The sequence below is a fragment of the Pelophylax lessonae genome (assembly GCF_965119305.1).
Source record: "Pelophylax lessonae genome assembly, chromosome: 8".
Classification (NCBI taxonomy): domain Eukaryota; kingdom Metazoa; phylum Chordata; class Amphibia; order Anura; family Ranidae; genus Pelophylax; species Pelophylax lessonae.
The window spans coordinates 223,323,182-223,341,171 of NC_138775.1; the positions used below are offsets into that span (position 1 = coordinate 223,323,182).

General features: G+C 41.8%; 1 protein-coding gene across 6 annotated transcripts in view; it reads left to right on the top strand.

Moving 5' to 3' along the window:
• CACNA1E (calcium voltage-gated channel subunit alpha1 E) overlaps positions 1 to 17,990 on the top strand; it is a 1,228,023-nt gene that overhangs the window by 1,161,942 nt on the left and 48,091 nt on the right. For 5 of the 6 annotated variants that reach the window (XM_082266485.1, XM_082266488.1, XM_082266486.1 and 2 more), the window contains 4 exons: positions 5,345 to 5,472; positions 8,643 to 8,739; positions 11,315 to 11,420; positions 14,591 to 14,698. In XM_082266485.1, the coding sequence (XP_082122611.1) occupies positions 5,345 to 5,472; positions 8,643 to 8,739; positions 11,315 to 11,420; positions 14,591 to 14,698 (439 nt within the window). Of the gene's footprint in view, positions 1 to 5,344; positions 5,473 to 7,154; positions 7,252 to 8,642; positions 8,740 to 11,314; positions 11,421 to 14,590; positions 14,699 to 17,990 lie in introns of all 6 variants that reach the window. The other variant, XM_082266487.1, reaches the window with a different exon arrangement.

Genomic DNA, 17,990 nt, shown 5'->3' on the forward strand with positions numbered 1-17,990 from the left:
TGCGTAAGGTCTCCTGGGGATGTTAAGGGTGCTATATTGTAATTCTTCCATTTACATGGATTGGCTTATGTCTATAGTTATGTATTGATTTTGTAATTCAGATGATCCCACTGTTCCCTAAAGGTATAAGCTCATCTTTCTTCACCATGCCTCAAATTAAGTTTGGATGATGCCTGCATAGAAAAACATTAAAAAAAATTGTGGATGTAGGTTATAAACATCCAGTACTTGGAAAAAATATCAGCAATTCAGCTACAATTGTTTGGCTCTTGGCTAATTAAGCTGCAGCCTCTGAAGGTAGAGCTGGCCAAGTGGTGTTCATGAATTCATTTTCCCTGTTGGCTATTGTATTATGATAGCAAACAGGAAGAATCAATGAACTACCTAGAGCTCTCAACAACGCCCTGGTAGTTCATTGAGAACTACAAGCTGTCAGCCACAAAAGCTGTCAGTACATGCAGTTCTCCCATTCACAGAACTCTGTAAATGAATGAGGCGGCCAGGTGGGTGAAGCTCCACACGGTTGCATTATTTTAAAATTTTGACAGCGGGTTCGGGGAAAAGATCCCCGCTCGCTCTCACAACAGGGGATTGGGTGGGGTGATTGCATGGGCTGCTGCAACAGTAACATGTTACACCCTGTATGCTGGTGTAACATGAAACATGTCACAAAAGGTGCACTTATACTTTAAAGTAGAATCCTACATTTAACGTCATGTCAACAAACTATTAAAAGTGACAATAAACATGGAATTATATTTTGAATAATCTAATGAGGCGACAGATGATATTGTGGGCTTCTTTCAAGATTTTGAAAACTAGTGTCACTTAACCGCTTCCGGACTGCCTACTGCAGTTTTACTGCGGCAGGGCGGCCCTCCTGTGCAAACTCTACGTCGGTTGTTTGCCTGCAGCTAGGGGGCGAGCGTGCGCTACCAGTGGCGCGCCCCCACCCCCACTTGGCAGTGGGGACTCAGATGAACAGGGCAGGTGGCTCCAATTGCCGCTTGACACCCGTGATCGATTCAGCTGTTGTAAACACGGCTGACCGTTCTTCTCTCTGAAATGATCACAGAGCTCCTGTGATCCTTCTATATAGGAACACAGGTCTCTGTGATCATTTCACAAGCCATACAGTTATAAACATTCCCCTAGGTATACATTTAACCCTTTGATCACCCAAAGTGTTACTCCCTTTCCTGCCAGTGTCATTATTACAGTAACAGTGATTACTGTAGTAATGTCACTGGTCCCCCCAAAAGTGTAAAAAATGTCAGTTAGGGGTCCGATATGTCCGCCGCAATGTCGCAGGCCCGCTAAAAATCGCAGATCGCCGCCATTACTGGTAAAAAAAACAAAGAAAAATAAAAAAGACATAAATCTTTCCCGTAGTTAGTAGACGGAATACCTTTTGTGCAAACCAATCAAAATACGCTTATTGCGATTTTTTTTTTACCAAAAATATGTAGCAGAAATCAAATTGGCCTAAAATGTTAAAAAATTTTGATTTTTAAATTATTTTTTTGGGGAATGTTATATAGCAGAAAATAAAAAATATTATTTTTTTTGGCAGAATTTTCGCTCTTTTTTTGTTTATAGCGCAAAAAAATAAAAATCGCAGAGGTGATCAAATACCACCAAAAGAAAGCTCTGCTTGTGAAAAAAAAAAAGGACATTAACTTTATTTGGGTACAGCATCGCACAACCGCGCAATTGTCTGTTAAAATAATGCAGTGCCGAATTGCAAAATATGGCCTGGTCATTAAGGGGGAAAATCTTCCGGTCCAGAAGTGGTTAATAGAAGTCCAGAGAAAGCGGTGGATCTGCCGATTAGCCTGACTGCTTGATGAGATAGCTGCTGAGTAGAGATGAGCCAAACAAGCCCCCGTTCGGTTCGCACCAGAACTTTCGAACGTCGCGAAAGTTCGGAACCAAATAACGAACCCCATTGTAGTCTATGGGACCCGAAATGGAAAAATCAAAAGTGCCCATTTTGAATACTTATATGCAAGTAATTGGACATACAATGGTTATGGAGGTCCGGGTACTGCCCTGGGGGACATGTATCAATGAAAAAAAAAGTTTGTAAAAATCGTCATTTTTAAATGAGCAGTGGTTTACTGATGCTTAAAGTGAAAGCATCGAAATGAAAAAGAACAATAAAAATGAAAAATTCCTTTTGGCGCCTGGGGGTCCCCTTAGTCTACCTGTAAAGTGGCACATTTGTACTGTGTATAGAAGCTGCTGCAGATAGAATTGCATTTATAAGCCAAAAAATGACATTTTCCCTGCAAGCTTTCTTTATTTTGTAAACAATGGCTTGGGGAGGCAGTCTGTATGATGAGGCCACAATGTGCACTAAGAACGAGAGAGATTAGTGTTTTTTTAGGGATTAGAGATTTTTTGGATAAATTCTGGTGTCTCTTCCGCAGACCTTGGATAGAAGTAATGCACAGAAATATACTGCATAAAACACGCAGTAATGCACAGAAATATACTGTGATAATCGTTCACTAACGCACTGAAATATACTGCATTAAACGGCACATAGCTCACTATAAAAATATACTGCGTTAAACGTGTACTAACGCACACAAATTAACTGGGTTAAACGTGCAGTAACGCACTGAAATATGCTGTGTTAAACATACAGTAATGCACAGAAATATACTGCGTTAAACCTGCAGTAATGCACAGAAATATACTGTGTTAAATGGCACGTAACGCACTGAAATATACTGTGTTAAACGTGCACAAACGCATAGAAGTATACTGTGTTAAACGGCATGTAATGTACTGAAATACACTGTGTTAAACATGCAGTGACACACAAAAATTTACTGCGTTAAACGGCACGTAACGCACTGTAACTAACACTCTAACCCTGTAGTAGCATTGAACAGAGCCCTGTTCTATCTCTCTCCATGCCGATATCACACTACAAATGGCCGCTATTGAAAGAATACTTTTATAGTGTGGGGTGGAACTAAGAGCAATGGGCCATGATTGTATAGCGTCATCAATACTTTCTCCAATCATGGCTCTGACAGTGCTCTGTGCCCTGATTGGGTAAGCTTTCATTGCTTCAGCCAGTCAGGGCTTCCAATGCACTGTGCGACGGTGTAATGCATTGCGGTCATTCAGTGGGTCAAACAAAAGGTCGAACGTCCCAAAAATTTCGGTGTTCGTCGAACGAGTGAGCAGCCAATATATACTCATGCCGAACCATTCGCCCATCCCTACTGCTGAGGCCTTTTGAACTATTTTATATTAAATGTCCTGCAAAGATACGTGAGTGGATAAAAGAAAGGAAGCCAGCCACAGCTGAGGCTGCAGGCCATTTGGCAGGTAAACCTTTTTCTATTAAGCCCCGTTAAAAAAAAACAATTCCCCTCACAAAGTAAATTTCCCATTATCCCTCCCAATCACCACAAAAGGAAATATTCAATCCCAGGATGCAGAGCGTGGTCATCATATTCTGTGAAAAGCCTCAAAGACTTCACATAACAAACAATGCTATGCATGCAGTCAAATTGAACATATACAAATATATTGTTAACTTAGACATTGGCAGATTCCGGGTGTGCAACAAAGCCCTATTCAGTATGCAGAGTTCTCGCTTGCAGAAGACAGACTTTCAATCACACTGCGCAGACATCTGGTAGTGCCAAGCTCAAGCATTTCTTCTAAGGTCTATGGAGTTTGTCCTCTGATCAATCAATCAAAGCCAAGTCTGCAGCAGTATTTTGGTGGCTAGTACACAGATCATGAAGTGCTTACTACTTCACCACTTGGACATTATCCAGAACCCAATCCAGCATTGAAACCGCTAGAAGCATATTAAATTCATCCTCTTGTACTTTGCCACTCTAAACTATGAAAAGCCCACCTGCAACTTATATGGATTGATGGGAGAATGGGAATACAGGACAGTACATTTCAAGGACGGTGGAGCCTTTCTATCAACTTTAGATCCCCCTGTTTTTAGACCTGAGGCTATTCAGAAAGGCCCAAGGATTATCAATTAACTTATCACAAGCACTTAGAGGTGTATACCTATTGGATTATGGATAGGAGGGGGAGATTGTTTTGGGTAGGGTGATGGAAGATTTACCAGCTGATGTTCTTCTGCAAGATTTACCTTGCACTTTAATTTCAAGTGATGGCTTTAAAATACTTAAAAGCAAACCAGAGAAAATGAACTAGAGAAGCATCCCATGCAGTGTACTTATGGGATCATTTTTTAGAGTGGAAGAGGTTGTCATAGAGCAGGGATCTCCAAACTATGGCCCTCCAGCTGTTGCAGAGCTACACATCCCATAAGGCATTGTAAAACTCGGATATTCATAGACATGACTAAGTATGATGTCCCTGAACAACTGGAGGGCCACAGCTTGGAGACCCCTGTCACAGAGCATGATTTTTTTAATTATGTTTAATTGTTTGTGAAGTGTTGTTGAAGCTATTTCAGTGTTTTAGAGAAGTGTTTGCTATCTATGATTTCTTACCTTTCAGGGGATTCATTTGTGGCCCAAACAATTAAAAAATATGTGTTTCCTTGGCCTGCAGAATGTAAATGTCTGGAAGGGGCAGTGTTTTTTGCTGGGAGATGATGGGGAATATGTTCTGGGACCGTCAGCTGAGTGATTTTGAATAAATATGCAATTTTGGGCTTGGAATCCCACTCCTGTTGCTTGATCTGTATGAAGATCTATCATTAGAATTTTCATTTTGCAGTTCTATCAACAGCTTTGAATTCATTGTTGCAGCTTGTCTCGGCTGTGAATGCTTTCCCGCGATAAGCAATGGCAAGAGGAAGAATTCTCCCCCCATCACCACCACCGCATTCCACTTGGCAATTGTTTGCCTTGGGAAAGTGTTTACAGTCAAGACAAGCTGCTTCCATGGATTAACGGTCTCCTTCAGAGCTGTTGTTGGATTGGCCACAGCAGGAGGAGAGCGGGGCAGGTCGGCACTTATAACTAGGGTTAGAAAGCAGAAACATAGGACAAAGTACAAGTAAATTGCAAATTCCAATCATAGATTTCCTCTAACACCTACCATGAAGTTTCTTGTTCAGTCTCTTCTTATTATGGGATGACAAAATTATGTTCCTGTCTCCTATTTGTGACACGGATGGGGAATACAAGTGGTCACTTTAACACATTACACAGGCTTTTGGGAAACTGACGCTGAGCAATAATGTGCACTCAGCAGCAATGGAATGCAAAAAGGGTTAAATACATGACACTTGTTTATGATACAGCATGCTTTACTTTAATCTAAAATGCATCCAATTAAAGTTTAGAACCTTTTCACTGGACCTTGTTTGTTTCTTCCTTAGATGTTAAATCTGTTTGTTGCTGTCATCATGGATAACTTTGAATACCTGACCAGAGACTCTTCCATTCTCGGACCACATCATTTGGATGAGTTTGTCCGTATCTGGGCAGAATACGACAGAGCAGCATGGTAAATTGTCTTCTGCATTCTTTAATTATACTTACTCATGCCTAATTTTAAGCCTTACACCATGCAGAAATATGGCATGGAAATGAAATATGATACTGGAATAAAATAAACTAGATTTCCAGTTTATTAAGCTAACCTTACAATGTTGATTTTTTTTTCTGAATTTCTGTAATATATTGTGCAGTATCTCACAAAAGTGAGTACACCCCCCACATTTTTATAAATATTTTATTATATCTTTTCATATGGCAACACTGAAGAAATGACACTTTGCTACAAGGTAAAGTAGTGAGTGTACAGCTTGTATAACAGAGTCAATTTGCTGTCCCCTCAAAATAACTCAACACACAACCATTAATGTCTAAACCGCTGGCAACAAAAGTGAGTACACCCCTAAGTGAAAATGTCCAAATTCGGCCAAATTAGCCATTTTCTGTCCCCGGTGTCATTTGACTTGTTAGTGTTGCAAGGTCTCAGGTGTGAATGGGGAGTAGGTGTGTTAAATTTGGTGTTATCACACTCACTCTCATACTGGTCGCTGGAAGTTCAACATGGCTTCTCATGGCAAAGAACTCTCTGAGGATCTGAAAAAAGAATTGTTGCTCTACATAAAGATGGCCTAGGCTATAAGAAAATTGCCAAGAACCTGAAACCGAGCTGCAGCACAGTAGCCAAGCCAAGACCATACAGCGGTTTAACAGGACAGGTTCCACTCAGAACAGACCTCGCCATGATCGATCAAAGAAGTTGAGTGCATGTGCTCAGTGTCATATCCAGATGTTGTCTTTGGGAAATAGATGTATGAGTGCTGCCAACAGGTTGAAGGGGTGGAGGGTCAGCCTGTCAGTACTCAGACCATAAGCCGCACACTGCATCAAATGGGTCTGCATGGCTGTCGTCCCAGAAGGAAGCTCTAAAGATGATGCACAAAAAAGCCTGCAAACAGTTTTCTGAAGACAAACAGACTAAGGACATGGATTCCTGGAACCATGTCCTGTGGTCTGATGAGACCAAGATAAACTTATTCGGTTTAGATGGTGTCAAGTATGTGTGGCGGCAACCAGGTGAGGAGTACAAACACAAGCGTGTCTTGCCTACAGTCAAGCATGGTGGTGGGAATGTCATGGTCTGGGGCTGCATGAGGGCTGCCGGCACTGAGGAGCTACAGTTCATTGAGGGAAACATGAATGTCAACCTGTACTGTGATATACTGAAGCAGAGCAGGATCCCCTTACTTCGGTGACTGGGCCACAGGGCAGTATTTCAGCATAATAAAGACCCCAGCAACAGCAAACAGCAAATTTACACTGTTATACAAGATGTACACTCACTAATTTACATTGTAGCAAAGTGTCATTCCTTCAGTGTTATCACAAGAAAAGATATAATAAAATATTTACAAAAATGTGAGGGGTGTACTCACTTTTTTGAGATACTGTATAATCCAGCTTCATGGCTAAAGATTGACTGGTTGAGGTTGTTACCTATCCTCACCCATTTTCATGTCCCAGTTTGAGCAGCAGCTATTTTGCAGGAACTGGGTTTGGTCTTTGTGCTGCCCTTGGAGCTCTCATGGTGCAGTGACTGAAGTTGTGGGGGGTTTGTCCTCTGTCCACGGAAGTCTCTCCAGCTTCATGGTACTGAGCTGTGCTCTGATTAACATGCCTGTGCTTTTCTTCCAGTGGCAGGATCCCCTATAAGGATATGTACAAATTAGTCCGAGTCATCTCGCCTCCGCTCGGCCTAGGAGAGAACTGCCCATACAGGGTGGCATGCAAGGTTTGGTGCCAAATCTATCAGCCCTTTCCACTTCAGCAAGGGCATAGCTTACCTTTACCTTCCCACCTTTCCCTTCACCTAACTATCCCTTCCCCTCCACCGCTCCACTACTGCACCATGCAAGGGACCTAGGGCTGCTGCCTCCAGGTGTAAAGACTGACATTCACTCCCTAACCGTTCCACTACATCAGCAGCTGCACCCAAGCTAGTCCCTGGGACTTAACAGGACATCATAAAAGCCATGGGTGAACCTTGACTTGGTAAGGGGGTTGAGTTTTCCACCAGCGTTTTATTTCTTCTGTGGACTCTAGTAGTAGGATCTCATCATCTTAGGTCCTGAGTCGGTTTTGTCTTTCCATTAAAAAGACAATGTAGTGGAGGACAAAAGGGCTAGGAACGCTTGCATGGAGAACGTGCTGCTAGACTCCACAAAATATATTAGACACAACACAAATTTAATAAGATGCTGTCCACCCATAGCTGAAAATATGTTTTGAATTGACCCTTAAGGGTTTATGAAATATAGTCAACAATATATAACAGATTAGGTTTAGAAATCCACAGGTTAAAAAAAAGTAATTATTCCCCTGCAGGGCATCTGCACATAATTAATTAAAAAAAAAAAACAAGTGGGTGGAGGATTCTTTTGGATTTATGGATGGAGCCTATACATCCACACTTTCTGATGATCCAGGATTACTGGTGTTCGGGGGCAGCTGGTTGACCCTCTAATCTGCAGCTTGGCATGAGCTGAAGACACTGGCGGGGAGAATGCATGAAAACTTTCCTTGTATGCAGCCCGGAGCATGCTTTGCACTGGTGCATGCTGGGAGCCAAACCTCATGGCCAGGAGGAAGCAACTACAGGATCTAAATCCTAAAATCAACTTGGACAGTTGCACCCTCTTTATCATCACCAGATTATATATACGGCTCCCCAAAAGCCTCAGCTCCTTATAGACAGTAATCTTTATCAATGGCTAAGACAGCTGAACTATCAGGAGCTGCATTCCGATCTTGGAGACGGTTATCTGGAGTTGATATAGTAAATGCTTGCGACATCACTAAGATGGAGAAGTAGACATCTTAAAAACAGAAGAGAGGAATTGGGTTGGGGTAGAAAAGATCTATTTACCGGCATGGGTGCGGTATAAACCCGCCTGAATCTGCTTCTGGGGAGATTGAGGCATTTATTAACCCCTCCCTCTTCTCTTCTGTTTCCCTCTTTTCTTTCTTGTTTTCTGTGTGTTTTACTGTTTGCTGTTTCTTTTTTTTTTTGGTTTGGATTTTGCTGCCATGAATATGCTGTTTTTCTTTGTCCCTTCATTGCTGGCTTCATTGTCCTCACTGCACTCCTTTCCTCTTCCTCTGGCTCCCCCTGTCCATAACCAGTGGCCGCATCCATTATACAGAGATGTATGAAATGCTGACCCTCATGTCACCACCTTTAGGCCTCGGAAAGAGATGTCCTAACAAAGTGGCATATAAGGTAGAGATAACCCTATTTAAATCAGCAAAGGGATTTTGAACCTTGTCCAGTCACCTAGTAGAAGCTATAATGGGCTCAGGATGATGTGGACACAAATTTTAACAGTGCAAAAACAGTATCATAAGTAAAGTGACTAAAGTTTAAAGTCATCCTTCCACATTAAAAGTAATAATAATAATACAAATAATAATGCAGCTTCCATATGAAAGAAGCAACAAAAAAAAGTTTCCTGCTTATCCTAAAACTCTCCCTAATGCCTCTGAGGCCTACACTATGCATGACTTGCAGTTATACTTGGGTTAGCATAATTATAGTGGTTCTTTACTCATAGTGTAGGGAAGCATATCACAGGTGACTGTCAGGAATCTGGGACAGAATTATTTTAGCAAAACACAAGTAAATCAGGTACAGTCATTTTTTTTCTTTTTGTGGATAGAAGTAAAAGGATAAGATCCCTGTCAGCTTACTTTTTGCTGTCTGTGTCCCATTGGGCAGATTTAACTTAAATAGAAGTATGTGCTATGGGCAAAAAAATAATATGTTTATTCTCATCTAGGTGGATACAGCATCGATCGGATGCTGCACCTGTCCCCCGCTGACTCTGCACAGAGAACTGAGCGATCAAACACTGTGAGCACTTAGTTCTCCCCGCTCTAAGCAGAGAAATGTGATTGTCAGTCACCAGCTCTCTGCTCTGCTCCTCCCCAGAGAGGCTGAGCCAGATGCTGGTCCAGGCTTCTGGGCATGTCCCAACCATATGGTCAGGATCTTTTCAGAGCCTGGAGTGGCTCTGTGATGTCAGTCAACAGCAGGCTTCAGCCCGCTTTCTGCTGAAAACAGGTCAAAGGAGGGCAAAACAAACTGCACTCCTTTGACCCATAGGAGAAGTACAGCCAAAATAGCTTTGGCTAAACTACTCCTTTCACTTCCTGTCCTGGAGATGCAACAGGATATCTCTACAAAAGTGGGGGGAAATTCTATTTTAGACAGTTGTCACTGAAAAAAAGGATCACCATCGGAAGATTTTCCTTGACTTTATGTTCTGGTGGCCACTGTAAACTTATGCATTTCCCATCACATTCTGTCCCAGGTTCTGTGGACACCACAATGAATAAAGTGGGTAAATCTACCTAGTGGGACACAAGCAGCAATAAAAAACTTGACAGAGGTTTAAATCCTTTCCTACTCTAACCAAGAAACTTACCAAAAAGTTCTGGCTTTGCATACATTTTAAAATAAATCTTTTGCTAACCTTGGCCATTCAAATTCAGTATGTGATTTAAAAGAAAATGCATGTCAAAGACATTAGAAGATCCAAAAAAATAAACAGGCTAAATGATGTGCAAATCTTGACTTTTTCTGTATTGAACTTTCTCCTTTCCACCCCCTAAGGGTTCCTAATGGTCCTTTTATACCACGGACAACCTTATTATGGAATAGGAATTGTGGAAAGGGAAGGATCAATCTCTAACCAACCCTGAGGAATAGATAATATTTGCTCATAAGCTTAGCTGCCTATATCTCTGGATTTAGTGATTCTTTATGGTTTTATGGTATCCTCTAATTAAATATTTTTTCATCATACTTAATTTGATTTGCTGAGGTTTTTGGCAAGGTACCTCATTAAGTAACCTCTCATGATAGAAACATAGAGGCTGACATCGTTGACTTTTTCTTCTGAGGATCCTTGTTGCCTAGCTGTCATGTTGACCCTCTTGCTTCAGTACTTGAGGGCTTTTTTACACTTCCCAGCATTGTGGCAACACAGAGTAAAATGTGGACATTACCAAAATAAATTATAGCACACCGTGCATGCATCAGTGTATTGTAGTGTCATTACATTTAGAATATCACCCCTACACACCTATAGAACATGCCTGTTTTACAACATACCACAGCGCACCACAACACACTGTGCAGCAAGACCTAAAATCTCATTGATGTACGTATTCATTTTGAATAGGCCACATCAACACATGAAAACATGTGTGTTGCCGAGAAGTCCTAGAACGAATAAGCCATACAACTACTCACGCAAAGAGAATATGAATATATAGACTTCAGAGTTTTCTCTGACTACCCTGACCTGTGTACTTGTTTTGGGTTATTGAAAGTACTAAACCAGAGGGTCAGCATATTGTACATTTTCAGAAGGCCAGCAAGTTTTAACCTTTTTATCTAGTGTACCTCAACATCTTCAGCAGTTTTCTATATGTACAGATTATATACATATTATTATACGTATATATACATAGCCACAAATTCTCCAGACAAATATATATTTAATCTGCTGGTTCTGGACAGTTAATCCTCTGTCTTGTTTTGTCCAGTAATACCGGTATTCTTTGTAATGAGAATTCAGCTGTAGTTGGGGCAGGTTTTGCATGCTCCTTATGTTCTCTCTTTTAGTGACATAGGAATAGGGTGGAGCTGGGGATATGGAGGGAAGTTTGGGGAGTGATGTCTCCATCCCTGTTCTGTGTATGGTGTAGTGATTATGTGCATATGTGTGCTTGTTTGCTTTGGGTCCCCTTGTCGATATCCCATATCTTGGGCACCCGGTGTTTTTGTACAGAGATTGGTCCTGATGAATATGCCCGTAACAGAGGACATGACGGTTCATTTCACTTCTACTCTTATGGCTCTTATCCGGACAGCATTGGATATAAAAATTGCAAAAGGTAAGAATCACAGGCATCATACCCACAAAACTGAACTGTACTTAGTTGACCTTGTACAGGGGAAACCATATAATATGTAGCTTCTTATATGATAGCTTCTAATATGTAGCTTCTTCTTCAGCACTCCAGAGAAAACCAAAGTTAACTTACATGGGTCCTCCTCTGCCCTTCAAGGGTTAAATGCTAATTTTGCCTAGGGGTGGAACAATGCATAGATATACAGTATCTCACAAAACGGAGTACACCCCCTCACATTTATGTAAATATTTTATTATATCTTTTCATGTGACAACACTGAAGAAATGACACTTTGCTACAATGTAAAGTAGTGAGTGTAAAGTTTGTATAACAGCGTAAATTTGCTGTCCCCTCAAAAAAACTCAACACACAGCCATTCATTTCTAAACTGCTGGCAACAACAGTGAGTACATCCCTAAGTGAAAATGTCCAAATTGGGCCCAATTAGCCATTTTTTCCTCCTCTGTGTCATGTGATTTGTAAGGTTTACAGGGTCTAAGGTGTGAATGGGGAGCAGGTGTGTTAAATGTGGTGTTATCACTCTCACTCTCTCATACTGGTCACTGGAAGTTCAACATGGCACCTCATGGCAAAGCACTCTCTGAAGATCTGAAAAAAAGAATGGTTGCTCTACATAAAGATGAGCTAGGCTATAAGGAGATTGGCAAGACCCTGAAACTGAGCTGTGACATGGTGGCCAAGACCATACAGCAGTTTAACAGGACGGGTTCCATTCAGAACAGGCCTCACCATGGTCGACCAAAGAAGTTGAGTGCACGTGCTCAGCTTCATATGCAGAGGTTATCTTTGGGAAATAGACATATGAGTGCTGCCAGCATTGCTGCAGAGGTTGAAGATGTGGGGGGTCACCCTTGTCAGTGCTCAGACCATTGGTCAGCATGACTGTCCTCCCAGGAGGAAGCCTCTTCTAAATATGATGCACAAGAAAGCCCGCAAACAGTTTGCTGAAGACAAGCAGACTAACAACATGGTTTACTGGAACTATGTCCTGTGGTCTCATGTGACCAAGATAAACTTATTTGGTTCAGATGGTGTCAAGCGTGTGTGGCGGCAACCAGGTGAGCAGTACAAAGACAAGTGTGTCTTGCCTACAGTCAAGCATGGTGGTGAAAGTGTCATGGTCTGGGGCTGCATGAGTGCTGGGGGAATTGGGGAGCTACAGTTCATTGAGGGAAACATGAATGCCAACATGTACTGTGACATTCTGAAGCAGAGCATGATCCCCTCCCTTCAGAGACTGGGCCACAGGGCAGCATTCCAAGATGATAACGACCCCAAACACACCTCCACTGCCTTGCTAAAGAAGCTGAAGGTAAAGGTGATGGACTGGCCAAGCATGTCACCAGATGTAATCCCTTTTGAGCATCTGTGCACATCCTCAAATAGAAGGTGAAAAAGCGCAAGGTCTCTAACATCCACCAGCTCCCTGATGTCATCATAGAGGAGTGGAAGAGGACACCAATGGCAACCTGTGAAGCTCTGGTGAACTCCATGCCCAAGAGAGTTAAGGCAGTGCTGGAAAATAATAGCCAATAATGTGGCCACGCATTATATTGACACTTTGGGCCTAATTTGGACATTTTGACTTAGGGGTGCACTCACTTTTGTTGCCAGCGTTTTAGACATTAATGGCTGTTTGTTGAGTTATTTTGAGGGGACAGCAAATTTACACTGTTATACAAGCTGTACACTCACTACTTTACATTGTAGTAAAGTGTCATTTCTTCAGTGTTGTCAAATGAAAAGATATAATAAAATATTTTCAAAAATATGGGGTGGTGCATTTTGTGAGATACTGTACTTAACCTATTCCTCGCTTCCATATGTTTCCTCCCAGCCGCACGACTGGTGCCTGAACTAGCTTCTCTTCAAAACTTGACTGATCACAGACTTTGTTATGCCATGAAGCACAATGCAAGACCACTGGTCCTCTATTGTAGATGAGGACATCAAGGGCCCCATAGAGTGTCAAATGGTGGGGAAGCATGGCAGCTGCAGTGTGGAGGGGGATCAACTGCAAGGGTTCATTTTTGTTTTCTCTGGAGATCTGCTTTATTAACATTTACCACATGCATGCTAATTTGCCCAAGATTATGGATAGGAGGGTGTTACACCCAGATTTAGACTACTGGACTGACCCAAAGGCAGCAGTCCCATAGTCTTAATGTGTATCTCAAGCTAAAAAAAGTTTTTCTTGCTTTGGATGGAGTTTAAAGCTGACATCAGCAGGACAAGAAGTTAGGGTACATCTCTCTAGCAGGGCCTCATGACCTTGCAGGGTTTCTAATCCTTCCCCAATTCAAAACAAAAAAATAAGTGTGGCCCAGACCTACACTTTAAGGATAGTGTTCCACTTAATTTATGCTCTAACGTAAAATGCTTTTTCAGCAGTAATGCCTTAGTGTTCAAGCACATGGATTAAAATAGGCATTTTATAATGCCTAGCATAAATCCTCCAGTGCATTCCCATGCTTGGGAAGCCACATGTATTAGTTACAGCCTACCATACAAGTGAATTTATGTAGGAGGCCATACTCTTGTAAATTCTGATACTTCTTTGCATCAGCTTTTATCCATTCATAATATGCCCCGGACACACATGCACTAGTAAACATTGATATAAAGAGGCATCAGTGTGTACAAGTTTACAGCTGCATACATACTATTCGCTTGTATGGAAGCTGTATGCAGCATGTGCAGCTTCTCAGGCATTAGATAGTGCCAGGAGACTTATTCTAGGCATAAAAAAAATGCCTGTTTTAGTCAATGTGCATGAGCCCTTACATGCAAATGTTAAAATTAGACTTCAGGCAGTTAGAAAATAAACAAATAATGCAGCTCTGTATTCATTAATATGACATTTAATGTATTTTGTATGTAAACAGCTCCTTTATACATATGTCATCTGTGCATTTAGCTGTTAGTCTGGAGTTCATCTTTAAGTTTTAATTTCTACATAAACTTTTACCTCTAAGTTAAGGGTTGTGAATATGGATTCTGTTAGGGAGATATTAGTATTTGGGTTAATTCATTATATTTGGCTCAATGATATACATAATTAGGATTCTGTCTTTTTTAATGTACTGTCCTTGCAATTAATGCTAAATATTTCAATGTTTCTCTTGTTGCAGGGGGAGCTGACAGACAACAGCTGGACGCAGAGCTGCAGAAAGAAATACTGGCCATTTGGCCAAATCTTTCCCAAAAGATGCTAGACCTACTTGTACCAATGCCAAAAGGTAAGCTGGTTGCAGCACCCAATTTACAAGAACTGGCAAAATGTGTAAACTGCCCCAAGCAAAGCTGTTACAAGAGGCAACTGATTTTGCTGCAGTTATAGGACAATCTGTCTAATTCATGGACTAAAATGGGCTTATCAAAGGTCTGAACTCTCCCTACACAAAGCATGTGTGGAAGGGCCCCTAAAATATGATTTGTGTGTGTACAGTGAATTACTAACCCTCCAAGATGACCTACTCTCGTAGGCAGAAAATATTCTGCTTCTGATCATCTCTCTGCCTTTCTGATTACCTTCATCTGATATTTATTCATAAAGGTACATTGACTTAGTTCAGGAGACTCTAATCAGAGAGTCAAAGAGATGATCAGGAGCTGAGTATTTTGTACCTGCTTGAGTGGGTGATGTTGGAGGTTCTGGAATCATGCAAACCACCACACTCCTGGTAAATGACAATGGTATGTGACAATGGTAATGACTTGTGGCATGCCTAGAAAAGAAGATTCATTTAATATGTGATAAAATGCATGTCAGTGTAATTAGTTGAAAAAGCACCATGCATTGATAACATCAGGAAAAGTCACTTATAGGTCTGTAGAATACTAAAAAGGAAAGATAAGTAATGGAAGGCATAAATACTTACCTTTCCATTGTCCAAGGCTCCTTCCATTGCTGGTTACATTTGTAGAGGCATTTGGCCATGTGATCGCTGATGAAGGGAATGATTAAGCCCGAAAAAGTGTTTCTCTAGGAAAGTTATTCTGCCACTCCTATTCCTTTTATTCATTCTTCCTAGCCACACTCTAAACATTGCTTTATGCTACCATTTGGGAATATGTCCAGGCCATTCAATTGTAAACTCCTCTGAGTCAGGAAACTGGAAAGAAACAAACATGTGTCACACTCTGCTTACAGTTTTTGGTCCATTTATTGGGATCACAGTATCACTTCACCAAACGCCATCATCTAAGATCTTAGATGGTGGCCCTGGCTGGGCTGATATCATGGCCAGCAATAAACCAGTGCAGCATACTGGAAGCAGTGTGTGACTAAGGAAAATACTAGCCAAAGTGCAGGAGGGAATTTGCCCCTGGGCCAGTGCAGGAAATGTATGTTGGGTTGGTGGCCTTAAGTGGCGCTGCATCCCAATTCAGGCCTCGATAAAATGAGGACCCGTTGTCATTAATAGATTGTGGGCATTATTTGGCTACCTGCTCCTTCTTCAGACCTGCAATCACAGCACCTGACACAGAGAGGTCTTCAGGCATCAACTTTGCAGCTCATGTCATGTGGCAAAATCCACAGAGATACAAAAGTCGGTGCAGGAAGAATTTAGTCTGAAATATTTGTGCTCCTTAGCCAAAGAAAGCAGAAAACTCAAGTGTTGATGACTTTGCCAGAGTCTCGCCATGGCCGCCAATCACTGTTACCTTGTAGTGCTTCCTTTTAGGCATCACAAAAGAAAGCCCAACCATGAAATGACCAATTAGGATAAGAGTTGGCGCATCACACATACCTATATAGCATCAAGGGGTATGCAGTTCATGTATAGTCATTAATCTGGTGTAGTTGATGGCTGAAATAGATTACACTCAGGGCCAGCTCAGCTGCAGAGAGAAGTCAGCTCTGAAAATGAAAATAAAAACAAAAAGCAGAGCGCCTCTAAGTGTTATCAGTTTAATTAAAAGGGGTAATGCAGGTACAGGAAAACTGCTCACATTTAAAACAGTATAAAATAGCTCATCTGTTAGGTGGTCTGCAGGAACACAGGGGTCCACGGCTGGATGTTAGTAGCTCCAAGAGATGGTGCAGGGGATGCTGAAGGAGGGAGATGTCTGGAGAGCCAAGAGACCAGATAGTAGGATGGTCAGCAGCTTCAGGAAGGTGTTCTGTTCCTCAGGGAGACACCTGGTGAGCCGAGAGACCGTTAGGTAGAATGGTTGTCGGCTTCAGAAGGGCGCCCTGCTCCTCAGTACATCCGGCGCCAACAGATAGGGGAGCCCAGCGTGACAGATCCAGCAGCCAAACGCACAACGCGTTTCCGAGCGTGCGCAGTAGCCTCACAGGGCGTGCGCGCTCCTTTCTCAAGTGCAGTGGCATGACACAGAAGAGCTGAACAAGTTTATAGGAAGCCAGCACTCAAGCTGGGTGGATACAGATGGACTTAAAGTGGCCATTGTAAATGGGCTGGACAGTGGGACCACAATACTTAAAGCGGCAATAAGAAAATAAACACAAAAAAAAAAAAAAAAATCGCATACAAATGAAATCGCATTAAAAAAAAAAAATGGTTATTTAACAAGGTAAAAAGACATACATCGGCTCTAATCATAATATGGTGTTAACATCTAGCTCTTCGTTTAAACCCTTGGGTGAAAGTGAATCCAGGGTATAGATCCAAAATGTCTCTCGTTGGCATAATTTGGCAAATCGTTCGGCCTCAGATGGAAGTTTGGGGATAGACTCTATTACCCAAACCTCCAATCCTGATGTGGACTTGTTGTGGAACTCGAGGAAATGGCGTGGTACGCTATGTTGGTCACAACCCTCCTCCACAAACCTGCGATGGCGACCAAATCGTTGCCGTAGTGGGCGGATGGTGCGACCAACATAGAGTAGTCCACAGGGACAGGTCAGGCAGTAGATCACGTAATCAGTAGAACAGTTGTAGAATTCTTCCAAACGGTAAGTCTTATTCTCATGGGTGAACTGTTTTTTACCATGTCGCACAAAGGCACATGTTTTACATAAAGGCTTGTTACATCGATACATGACCAATTGGTTGTGTTTGCCACCTAGGTCAAAAGTTCCCAATCCTCCCCTGGTGTGACTTCACTTTGTTTGCTTGTGTTGATTGGTGTCTGGGAGCAGGCTTGAATAGCCCCCTGCTACTTTGCCTATTCCATGGTGTTCTGGATCGGTGGTGGGTTTATTAATCTTGTGGGGCAGTGACTAAAATGTATGGCTCAGTGTTCTCTAAAAAGCCGTACACAAATGAACATTAATAAGTTAGTCTCAAACATTACTATCATGGAAGGTGCTGGAAAATCTTTTCAATTACAGTAAAAGCCTCTTTAGCGCCACTGAGCATAGGCTTCTAAGCAGCAGCTATGTCTAATTCTATGCACTGTGATTTGATACACAGCGTGTTTTAATTCAGCGTGAAATTAGTTGAGGCTCTCTGCACCTTCTCTTGTTTATGTGCTGTGTCAGACTTACAGCGAAATATGTGAAAAATCACTTAAGAAGCATAAAAACTGATATGTTTGCTGTTCTCGCCAGAATGTCACTTT